We start from the raw sequence: 12,453 nt of genomic DNA on the forward strand, positions 1-12,453 counted from the left end.
CGGTGTAGGTACGTATGGATTGCATTCGGACTACTGTTACAGTGCTATTTGTGTTGGTAATGGATTTTTCCCCGACATTTCTTTATTTCTTGTCCATTTTTATTTTATTATTTGTGTACCTGACTTTTTTCGGTATTGTTAGGAGCTAGTAAAATAAGCATGTCGCTGCATCCGCTATAACATCTCAAATCAAATCAAATTGTATTGGTCGCGTAACATATTTTGCAGATGTAATCGCAGGTGCCGCTGAATGCTCATGTTTCTATCTCAAACAGTGAAGTTTCCCTAACAATACAAAACAATTCACACAAATCCCTCAAATAAAAAGGAAGACATTAAGAAGTATCAGAACGAGCAATGTCAGAGCTCGGAATACGAATATATATACAGTTGAAGTCGGGAAGTTTGCATACAGTTAGGTTGGAGTCATTAACTTGTATTCAACCACTCCACAAATTTCTTGTTAACAAACTATAGTTTTGGCATGTCGGTTAGGACATCTACTTTGTACATGACACAAGTAATTTTTCTAAAAATTGTTTACAGACAGATTATTTCAATTATAATTCACTGTATCACAATTCCAGTGGGTCAGAAGTTTACATACACTAAGTTGAATGTGCCTTTAAACAGCTTGGAAAATTCCAGAAAATGATGTCATGGCTTTAGAAGCTTCTGATAGGCTAATTGACATCTTTTGAGTCAATTGGAGGTGTACCTGTGGATGTATGTGGATGAAAATCAAAAGAAATCACCCAAGACCTCAGAAAAAAACAATCTAGACCTCCACAAGTCTGGTTTATGCATGGGAGCAATTTCCAAATGCCTGAAGGTACCACGTTCATCTGTACAAGCAATAGTATGCAAGTACAAACACCATGGGACCACACAGCCTTCATACCAAGGCCTACTTATAGCCAGCAGCATACCACCCTGCATACCACTGCTGGCTTGCTTCTGAAGCTAAGCAGGGTTGGTCCTGGTCAGTCCCTGGATGGGAGACCAGATGCTGCTGGAAGTGGTGTTGGAGGGCCAGTAGGAGGCACTCCTTCCTCTGGTCTAAAAAAAAGAATATCCCAATACCCCAGGGCACTGCCCTGTGTAGGGTGCCGTCTTTCGGATGGGACGTTAAACGGGTGTCCTGACTCTCTGAGGTCATTAAAGATCGCATGGCACTTATCCTAAGAATAGGGGTGTTAACCCCAGTGTCCTGGCTAAATTCTCAAACCACCACAATCACATAATAATCCCCAGTTCACAATTACCTCATTTATCCTCCTCTCCCCTGTAACTATTCCCCAGGTTGTTGCTGTAAATGAGAATGTATTCACAGTGAACTTACCTGGTAAAATAACAGATCAACATAAAATACTGCTCAGGAAGGAGAAGTGTTCTGTCTCCGAGAGATAAGTGTACTTTGGTGGGAAAAGTGCAAATCAATCCCAGAACAACAGCAAAGGACCATGTGAAAATGCTGGAGGAAACATTTACAAAGTATCTATATCCACAGTAAAACGAGTCCTATCTCAACATAACCTGAAAAGGCCGCTCAGCAAAGAAGAAGCCACTGCTCCAAAACCGCCATAAAAAAGCCAGACTACGGTTTGCAACTGCACATGGGGACAAGGACTGCACTTTTTAAAGAAATGTCTTCTGCTCTGATGAAACAAAAATAAAACTGTTTGGAGGAGAAAGGGGGAGGCTTGCAAGCCAAAGAACACCATCTCAACCGTGAAGCACGGAGGTTTCAGCATCATGTTGTGGTGGTGCTTTGCTGCAGGAGGGACTGGTGAACTTCACAAATTAGATGGCTGCATGAGTAAGGAAAAGTATATGGATATATTGAAGAAACATCAAGACATGTCAGGATGTTAAAACTTGGTCACAAATGGGTCTTCCAAATGGACAATGACCCCAAGCATACTTCCAAAGTTGTGGCAAAATGGCTTAATGACAAAGTCAAGGTATTGGACTGGCCATCACAAAGCCCTGACTTCAATCCTATAGAAAATCTGTGGGCAGAACTGAGAAAGCATGTGCGAGCAAGTAGGCCTACAAACCTGACTCAGTTACAACAGTTCTGTCAGGAGGAATGGGCCAAAATTCACCCAACTTATTGTGGGAAGCTTGTGGAAGGCTACCCGAAATGTTTGACCCAAGTTAAACAATTTCAAGGCAATGCTACCAAATACTAATTGAGTGTATGTAAACTTCTGACCCACTGGGAACGTGAAAGAAATATAACTGAAATAAATCTTGATTATTCTGACAGTTCACATTCTTAAACTATAGTGGTGATCCTAACTAACCTAAGACAAGGAATTTTTACTAGGATTAAAAGTCAGAAATTGTTTAAAACAGAGTTTAAATGTATTTGGCTAAGGCGTATGTAAACTTCCGACTTCAACTGTAGATATTCCACTAAAAACCTGCCCTTTCCAACTACAATAGTTATTTACAACATTGTCTACACTATTTCTGATCACTTAATTTTAATGGACAAAAAAGGCTGTCAAAAACAAGGATATTTCTAAGTGACCGCAAACTTTTGAACGGTAGTGTGTGTATACATCTGTATGTATATTTGTTAAGTATTCCATGCTAAAAGGTGGGCCACGTTCATGGTACCGGTTATCCTGAATTGAGCTCAAGAGTTTACCAAAGTTCTCGTCAACTCAAACCTGTTTTGTAGTACACCCTTCCAGAGGGCGACATTCTGATTTTGGTGAGTCTATGATCCCTGCTGTCTAAGTCCTGTGTTACAGCGTCATCATTTTTAAATCATTTGTTGCCTAGCTAGTCAGCAAAGTTTTATACCTTAATCACCATTAATTTAAGTCGTCTCTCCTGCTGTGCTAGATCGACTTCATCTCTGATCCCACCTTGGGATGTATGATGAGCATAGCTGAGAAGGTCCATTATAGAATGAAATAGAACACAGCAAGAAACATCACACTGACTGGATTCTTTTCAGTCTAGGTAATTTTATTTATTTCCAAGACAAGTGCAGTGGAATAGGCCTAATTCAAGGCAGCAAGAGCACACAGGACAAATTAAACTACTGCCTGCTGCTGAACACACGTATAATACATCAGAAAGCTTTAAGGGACTAGTTCAACTTATTCATTGTTGAGAAGTTAAAATGTCAGTGCCATTTGTGTTGGAATCTTCAGTCGACAGCAGCGGTGTTGAAATCTTCGATGGTGTAATAAATGCTAAACTGTGCATTGTTATTCTGTGAAAGACAGGACATGAACATGGTTAGAATACAGCACGAGAAGGACTGCATTTAAAAAGGCAGCCCAACTCTGATATTTTTCCCGTCTCTGTGTGTGCATGTCTTTACCACATTGATAGAGTTTGTTAAGGCGTGTTATGTCCAGGGGGCTCAGGTGATTTCTCTGTCCAATCTGGACTCCACTCTTCTTGGAGCCAATAGTGGGGTTCCGGTTTGATGAGAAGTAGTATCTGCCAGGAGAAACCCAACAATGGGGGATTAGAGGACTTGCTACTTTAACACAAGGACTGTGTCACAATGCCACCCTACTCCCAATATAGTGCACATAGTTTGACCAGAGCCCAGGTAAAAAAGTGACCTAAATAGGGAACCATTTGGTATGCACCGGGAAATGTTACTGGAGCTGGATACTGTACACAGGCCCAGTAAAACTAATATTTACTTATTGCCAGCAGTTTAAAAACAAGGTGAGTAAAATTAGGACTTTAGTGGGAATAAGGAGGAGAGGAGTGTGACTGACGTTCCGTAGTGCATTATGGAGTCGTAGTCATAGGGCAGGTCCTGAGTGTCTCCTTTCTTCACCTTAAAGTTACCTTCTTTTCCTGGAAGTTAAAAGAGTTACAAGAGGCAGATGTGACTGGTGGACACTGCTGGGTGTGAATGTGATATAAGGGAATGAAAATGGAAATGTAGACAAGTTGAGATGGAAACCATTAAGTTGAACCTCTAGCAGGAGGAAACTCTACAGGATTCAAGGCATGAATATTTAATCTTACCTAATTAAACCCATTACGGGTGGTAATGTAACAAAACTGCCCTAAAAAACAAGCTTACATGTTATCCCAGGATACCCATTACGGGTGGCAACTGTAAAAGGTATATTTTACACCAGGATACCCATTAACTGTAGATGACAATGTAGAGTTATTCGCGTCAGGTAAATTTAGTGAACAAGGTTGCTGCAGTCACGCCAGGGGAAATTCGCAGGAGTTAACAAATTCAGTTAAATTCTACATAATTGGAAATGAGTCTATAAAATCCCTAGTTCTGCATAGTATTGGTCTCAAACTGAAGAACACTGATGGTTACTGGTGTAAGATTCTCTCTGGTGTTTACAGAACTGGTGCTGTGAGATTAGGATGTCAGGATTCAAGGCTGCTATGATATTAGGCTATCAGGACCTGCTTAGACAAAGACATTTCAACAGTAGAGAAAAGGGTTACAATGGATGGGGAAATGAATGGCTGCACTATTTCCGTTTTAATAAGTACATGATAAATGGAACGTTAAGGCATAAATGTATGAAAGACTATACTTCTTTTAAACTAATGTTGTTCTGTCCTTGTGCTGTACTGTCTATTAAATGTTATATAGCGTTTCATGTTGTGTGGACCCCAGGAAGAGTAGCTGCTGCTTAGGCAGTACCTAATAAAATACTAAATGTCAATAGTTATTCTATACGATCTTCACTCCAGACCACAAAAAGCTGAATCTGGTATGTTAGTGTTGGTACAAAAGCCTGCACACTGCAGCTCTTCCATGGGACAAATTGACCAGCCCTGCCCCTGATCCACATGCAATGCCCGTGAGGTGGTTTAGTATGTTGCGAGTTACCTGGGACCACATTGTCCCACTGTATGGTGACGTATTGGTCACGGTCTGGCCGTGTGTGCTCGTGGTGCAGGCCCAGTGCATGCATCAGCTCATGACACAGGTTCCCCACGCTACAGGCTCTACCGAAGTACAGAGACTGGGCCCCGCCCTGAAAACCTACATACGACGCACAGCTAGAGTTAAATGAAGAAAGATAAAAGGTGAGAGAAGCGGGAGGAGAGAAATGGAGGAGAAAGAGGGGATATGACAGGAAGAGAGAAAAATAAAGGATTGAACACAGGAAAAGGAAGGAGAGGTTGTGAGTTAACTGTAAACTGCTGGGAAGGAGAGAATGTGTTAATGTGCCCACTTTGGACTCACCCTGTCCCAGAGATGAACTCGATGTAGTTCATCTCATTGGTGTATTCGTGGAAGAGGATACACGTCTGGTCTGAAATCATCTTGAACGCTGCTAGTATAGTTTCCTTTCTGTCCACTGTGTGGATCAGAGACAATCTACCATTAGACGGTGCATATCATTCTCACTATATTAGAAAACATCTAGTGTTACTGTGTTCATCTCTCCTACTGTATTCGACACTCACTCAGATAATCGTTGATCTTGTAGGGGATAGAAGTGACGCCTTCATTCTCAGGCCAAAGTGACTTCACAGCTAATCGGTCTTCCTGTAGGACAAAACACCTAGTCTTAAATCCAGCTGTCGCTAGAGAGTATAGGCCGCAGATTAATTAAATTGTTATTTCTGCATTTCCCCTATGAATGTTTTTAAATTCTAAAATGGTAAAACTATTTCAGTATTAACTTAAATGACTAAAACCAGACTAAGTATGTAGAACAAAAAAAAGAAGATTGGAGCAATATACAGTGTACTTTCCATGACAGACTGACCAGGTGAATGCTATGATCCTTATTGAGGTCACCTGTTCAGTGTATATGAAGAGACCGGTTAAAGGAGGATTGTTAAGCCTTGCAACATGGATCATGTATATATGCCATTCAGAGGGTGAATGGGCAGGACAAAATATTTAAGTACCTTTGATCAGGGTATGGTAGGTACCAGGTTCACCAGTTTGAGTGTGTCAAGAACTGCAACGTTGCTGGCTATTTCACACTCGGTTTCCCGCGTGTGAAGAATGGTCCACCACCCAAAGGACATCCAGCCAATGGCAGTCCAGTGGTCGAAAATGGGTGACACGAATTGTGCAGAGCAACAGACGGGCTACAGTTATAGTCAATTGACAGTCCAGTAAAACATTTGTGACCTAAGACCCAAAAAATGCTCAACTCGTAGAACCTTGACACAAATGGGGTATGGCAGCCGACAACCTTACAGAGTTCCACTTCTTTCAGCAAAAAAAAATGTTGCAGTGGACTAATGAAACACTGGACACAGGAGAATTGGAAAAACGTCTGGTCTGATGAATCCAGTTATTTTTGCAATTTCACGCTGATGGGAGGACTAGGGTATGAAGAAAACCACATGCATCCATCATGATATTTGTCAACATTGCAGGCAAACACATAAGCCATTCTAGTTAAATTTGTCTTTTGTTTCTGTTAGTCTTTAGTGAAATGGATAGAAGTACAGTCTGCTGTCATTCTGATTTAAGAATATTACTCCTGCTTATTATGAAGAAAAAATACATCTGTTTAACTTTGTAAACTAAAAGGTGTGTTTAGAATTATTTTTGTTGTATTAATGCTATTTAATCTCTCCTCAGACTAATATTATTCTGTTTGTCCTGTGGGTACCTTTGCCACTGTTCCACCCCTTGTGTATTGCGCTGTCATGGTGTATTTGTAATGGTGTGATGCTGTGGGGTGCCTTTTCATGGCACACGTTGGGCCCCATGATAAAAGTTAAGCAACGTTTGAATGTCTGAACATAATTGAAAATTAGGTGCATCCCTTCATAGCAGCAGTGTATCCATCTGTGAATTGATTTTTTCAGCAGGATAATGCCCCATGCCACAAGACTAGGATTGTCCAGGAATGGTTCCACAAAGATTACAGTGAATTCAGCTTAGTGCAGTGGCCTGCCCAGTCACCAGATCTCAATCCAATGAAGCATCTGTGGGATGAGATAGAACGAGCTATTTCGGATTAGAGATCCACTACCAGCCAACTGGGCACAATGGTGGCAAGCATTGAGGAAATCATGGGGCCAGCATTCCTGTGGAATGCTTGACACCTTGTAGAGTCCATGCCCTGAAATTGAGGCTTCTCTGAGGGCAAAGGGGGGTGCAACTCAATATTAGGTGTTCCTAATGTTTTGTAAACTATATATATTTTAAGATCCTTTAGAAGAAAAATAAATAAAATCACCAAAAATAAACTAAAACCGTGCCATTGGCAACGCCCACTACGATTTAAATTGACATTGTTGTCACACAATAAATCTATTATTTGCATGACTCACTGTGCAATAGTGTTTAACATGCATTTTGAATGACTACCTCATCTCTGGAACCCACACAAGGTCTCGAGGTCTCGAACAAGCAGTGAATTTCAAACAGATTTAACTACAGCAACCTATTGGTTTTCAAATAACTTGCATAAGGCACCTATTGGTAGATGGGTAAAAAGCAGACATTGAATATCCCTTCGAGCGTGGTGAAGTTAATAATTACACTTTGGATGGTGTTTCAATACACCCAGTCCATACAAAGATACAGGTGTCTTTCCGAAGTCAGTTGCCAGAGAAGAAGGAAACCGCTCAGGGATTTCACCATGAGCCCAATGGTGACTTTAAAACAGTTAGCCTTTAACGGCTGTGATAGGAGAAAACTGAGAATGGAACAACATTTTAGTTACTCTACAATACTAACCTGATTGACAGTGAAAAGGAAGCCTGTACAGAATAAAATTATTCCAAAACATGCATCCTGATGGCATCAAGGCACTAAAGTAATACTGCAGAAAATGTGGCAAAGCAAATATCTTTTTGTACTCAATACAAAGTGTAATGACAGGCAAATCCAAAAGATTACCGAGTACCACTTCATATTTTCAAGCATAGTGGTGGATGCATCATGTTATGGGTATGCTTGTAATCGTTGTGGACTGGGGAGTTTCAGGATAAAAAAAGAAACGGAATGAGCTAATCAAGATCCTAGAGGAAATCCTGGTTTAGTCTGCTTTCTACCAGACACTGGGAGCATAATTCACCTTTCTGCAGGACAATAACCTAAAACACAAGGGCAAATCTGCACTGGAGTTGCTTACCATGAAGACAGAATGTTCCCGAGTGGCCGAGTTACAGTATTGACAAATCTACGGCAAGACCTGAACATGGTTGTTTAGTAGTGATCAACAACCAATTTGACAGCTTGAAAATTTTTGAGAAGTTACACAATCCAGATGTGGAAAGCTCTTAGACTTACCCAGAGAGACTCACAGCTGTAATCGCTGCCAAAGGTGCTTCTACAAAGTATTCACTCTGGGATGCGAATAGTTGAGATATTTCTGCATTTCATTTTCAATAAACTAGCAAACATTTCTAAAACATTTTCACTGTCATTATGGGGTATTTTGTGTAGATGGGTTTGAATTTGTATTTTATCCATTTTGAATTCAGGCTGTAACAAAATGTGAAATAAGTCAAGGGGTATGATGCTTTCGGGAAGGCACTGTACCAGCTTCTGGTATACACAGACTGAAACTAATGACTGCAAAATCGTTTAAGGTTTCTTTACAAGACAGAATGTTGAATGAAATGACATTGAAACTTACTCTACTGGTGGTCCGTGGTATTGATCCTTCAGATGGTTAAAAATATCCACAGGAAAGTACTGTTAACACAACTTTTTAGAGTGGCGGTACTGAAGTTGAAATTGCTATCACCTGGCACTTCAGTTAGTATGCATGCATTGTATATTTTCCTGTGGATATATTGGCTCAAAGTTCAACCATCTGAAGGACCAACACCATGGACAACCGGTAGAGCAAGTTCAAATGTAATTCTGTTCAACAATCTGGCTTGAATGATTTTGCAGTCATTAGCTTCAGACTGTGTATACCAGAAGGTGGTATCAATCTGATTCATCAGCCTAAAAGATGCAGTAACAGGACAGAAAGCAAGGATACTAGACTCACCGAAACCAGAATGTCTCCCTCCGTGATAGCAAGGTCAAACTGTAAGTCCTCTGTAACAGAGAGAGAGGGTCTGAAACAACCACACTGACATGTACTAGTTACAAGTCACTACCTCCAGTGCCATTAAAGTCCAGACCTCATGGTAGAGGTCCAGGATTGTGCGCTTCATCTAATGAATGCGTTACCTTCTCTAGTTTCAGGCGTTTTAACCCAATCATTTTGTCTGTGGCGTGTCCCCATTGAGGCAGTAGAACCTAAAAGGAATTGTGAACAAACTCATTTTGTAATATCATTATGTTTATTGATAGACAAGCCATAAACTTGAAGACAACAGATTGAATTGTTTCTTTGGACCCCATCATCCCAAGTGACTGACTTGAAAATCACAGTATAGGCCTACCTGTGGCAGAGGAAGTCACATTTGTAGAATTGTTGATGGGGTTTTTAGAATTGTCCACTGAAACAAAATATTACATTTTATTTACATTTTAGTCATTTAGCAGACGCTCTTATCCAGAGCGTCTTACAGTAGAGTGCATACATTTTATTACATTTTACATACTGAAACAAGGATATCCCTACCGGCCAAACCCTCCCTAACCCGGACGACGCTATGCCAATTGTGCGTCGCCACATGGACCTCCCGGTTGCGACAGAGCCTGGGCGCGAACCCAGCCCAGCCTGGGCGCGAACCCAGAGACTCTGGTGGCGCAGCTAGCACTGCGATGCAGTGCCCTAGACCACTGCTCCACCCGGGAGGCCGACTTCAAAATCACAGTATAGGCCTACCTGTGGCAGAGAAAGTCACATTTGTAGAATTGTTGATGGGGTTTTTAGAATTGTCCACTGAAACACAGAAATAAAATATTACAAAGTGGAACAGTACAATAACAGTTTTGCAGTACAGCTGGCCTACATTAAATAAAAACATGGAAAACAGATAACAGGCCTAGCTTTCAGCCTATCACCTAACAAAATGACTGGTCCCAAATGCAGGCCTGCCTACCTGTGGCAGGGATAGTAGCATTTGAAGTAGTAGCATTTGTGAAATTGGTGATCGGAACACTGCCCACTGAAATACACAAAGGTAACATAATACATGTTACATAACATGAAGAACCGATTCACCTGCCCTACATCAAATGGAAAACACTCAAAAGCAGGATGTCACAAAAACAAAATGACTGGTCCTACCTTGGACAACACAGATGAGAATCAGAAACCAAACCATGTTGCAGCAACAATTGTCCCCCAAGATTTGGAAAAAAAACTATCAAAGAAACAGAACAAACAAATTTGTGCATATGCTCTCCTTCCAGTCAAATAGTGGGCAGGGCAGCAATCACAAAAGAACAGGTGCATTCTCCTTCTTCTTCGGTGAGGTTTAAAGACGGTTGGCATCCAATATGTTGCATTATCGCCCTCTACTGAACTATTGTATGAATCCATTACACTCTGTTATACAAAATGGTATAAGGGGAAACGTGAAAAAATCCATACAAATATATATTTAATGACCCTACTAACTAACCCTACACTCATTAAAACCCATCACCTTATTCCACTACTTTAACCCTGTCTTATCCTACCCCAGGCCAACGACCCGAGAGGGTGAGACACTACTACTCAACACACCCTGTAACTCTTCTGAAATTGAATCCCGTACCCCCAAGTTCTTCTCTGCAGCTGCCACCACAACATCTATTTTCTATGACTTACGTGTCATCTCTGCGGTACAGCTGATAACAATTGCTATGAATGCTAAGCCAACCTCACTGAAACATATATCACCCATTGGCCTATCCCTCTGTTCTGGCAAAGATCCACTATTCACAGGGATCCTCTCAGAATCCCTCACCCTTCATCCACCCTCCACTTCCTCTGCATACAACATCTTCTCCACTACAATGACCCTGGCCACCTAAACCTGACTCTCTCGCACCAGACACCTCCACTCAGGGTTACCTTCACCAACTCAACAGCACCCACCATCTTTTCCACCCAACTTCCACAACACCTTCTACCCCTTTCATTTCACCTCCAGAACTCAAACTGGTGTCCGGCCCAATCTGTTTGAACTTGATACCAATCTTCCTCGTCATACCCTCTCCCTTGTCATTGCTATCTTCAACAGATACAAACCCATACTCTGCCTCCCTCAGTCTATTCAACCTCCTCTCTTTCCCTCCAATCCTCCTCCCTTAACCAATTACCCGACTCCTGAAAATATTCAACTTTTCCAAGTCAAAATCTTTTTTTAGCCTCCTTGAGGGACATGCTAAGCCCTGTACTCCCTCCACTTCAAACTCCTGTGTCACCAGAACAGATGCAGGTGTGACCACTTGTTTTTAGGTCATCAACCTCAACAACAGATTGTGCAGTATAGACAGTGTTAATGTGCATACATGGCATATAGTGAACAGTACTGTGCATAATGTGGCAGATGCAGGAATGCCCTCATGCAGGAACACCCCGAAATGTGGGCTGCAGTTGTACATTATTGACAGAAAGACACATCAACCTCAGACAAAGCATCTGAGACAGCAAAACAGCGCTCCTCTGTCTTAGTATGTGTAGGCCATGTATCTGATGCCGTCTGGTCAAAAAGAGTATGGCATGTCATACAGCCACAGTTGTAGAGCGGTCAGACTTTCTGGATGGTTAGTTTTATTTATTTTTTTATTTTTTTTATTTAACCTTTATTTAACCAGGTAGGCAAATTGAGAACACGTTCTCATTTACAATTGCGACCTGGCCAAGATAAAGCAAAGCAGTTCGACACATACAACAACACATAGTTACACATGGAGTAAAAACAAACATATAGTCAATAATACAGTGAAAAAAATAAAATAAAAATAAGTCTATATACAATGTGAGCAAGTGAGGTGAGATAAGGGAGGTGAAGGCAAACAGATATATGTATAAATAAATAAAAATATAAAAAGGCCATGGAGGCGAAGTGAGTACAACACAGCAAGTAAAATAAAAACTAAAAAAAACACTGGAATGGTTGGTTTGCATTGGAAGAAAGTGCAAAGTAGAGACAGAAATAATGGGGTGCAAAGGAGCAAAATAAATTAATTAATAAATACAGTAGGTAAAGAGGTAGTTGTTTGGGCTAAATTGTAGATGGGTTATGTACAGGTGCAGTAATCTATGAGCTGCTCTGACAGCTGGTGCTTAAAGCTAGTGAGGGAGATAGGTGTTTCCAGTTTCAGAGATTTTTGTAGTTCGTTCCAGTCATTGGCAGCAGAGAACTGGAAGGAGAGGCGTCCAAAGGAAGAATTGGTTTTGGGGGTGACTAGAGAGATATACCTGCTGGAGCGCGTGCTACGGGTAGGTGCTGCTATGGTGACCAGCGAGCTGAGATAAGGGGGGACTTTACCTAGCAGGGTCTTGTAGATGACCTGGAACCAGTGGGTTTGGCGACGTTCAGTTCAGTCCTATGTGTTCTCTGGCCCATCTCTGATATCTTGTTGTGGATCTTGGCTATGATGGTGGA

At 41.3% G+C, this 12,453-nt stretch overlaps 1 protein-coding gene across 3 annotated transcripts; it reads right to left on the reverse strand.

The window, feature by feature from the left end:
• Positions 1-2,964: 2,964 nt before the first annotated feature.
• LOC129836086 (astacin-like metalloprotease toxin 5) lies at positions 2,965-10,530 on the reverse strand. 3 transcript variants are annotated; one of them, XM_055901859.1, is made up of 12 exons: positions 10,143-10,519; positions 9,955-10,020; positions 9,738-9,794; positions 9,349-9,405; positions 9,134-9,202; positions 8,949-8,998; positions 5,437-5,518; positions 5,213-5,327; positions 4,853-5,025; positions 3,759-3,840; positions 3,347-3,468; positions 2,965-3,235 (listed from the first exon to the last, which is right to left on the reverse strand). In XM_055901859.1, the coding sequence occupies exons 1-12, from the start codon at positions 10,177-10,179 to the stop codon at positions 3,231-3,233; spliced, it is 915 nt and encodes a 304-aa protein (XP_055757834.1). In that variant the 5' UTR covers positions 10,180-10,519; the 3' UTR covers positions 2,965-3,230. The 3 variants fall into 3 exon arrangements, with proteins under 3 accessions (XP_055757834.1, XP_055757836.1, XP_055757835.1); XM_055901861.1 differs by lacking the exon at positions 3,759-3,840 and having other exon boundaries at positions 10,143-10,530; XM_055901860.1 differs by lacking the exon at positions 9,349-9,405 and having other exon boundaries at positions 10,143-10,517.
• Positions 10,531-12,453: the final 1,923 nt, after the last annotated feature.

The sequence above is a fragment of the Salvelinus fontinalis genome, chromosome 37, assembly GCF_029448725.1.
Source record: "Salvelinus fontinalis isolate EN_2023a chromosome 37, ASM2944872v1, whole genome shotgun sequence".
Taxonomy (NCBI): Eukaryota; Metazoa; Chordata; class Actinopteri; order Salmoniformes; family Salmonidae; genus Salvelinus; species Salvelinus fontinalis.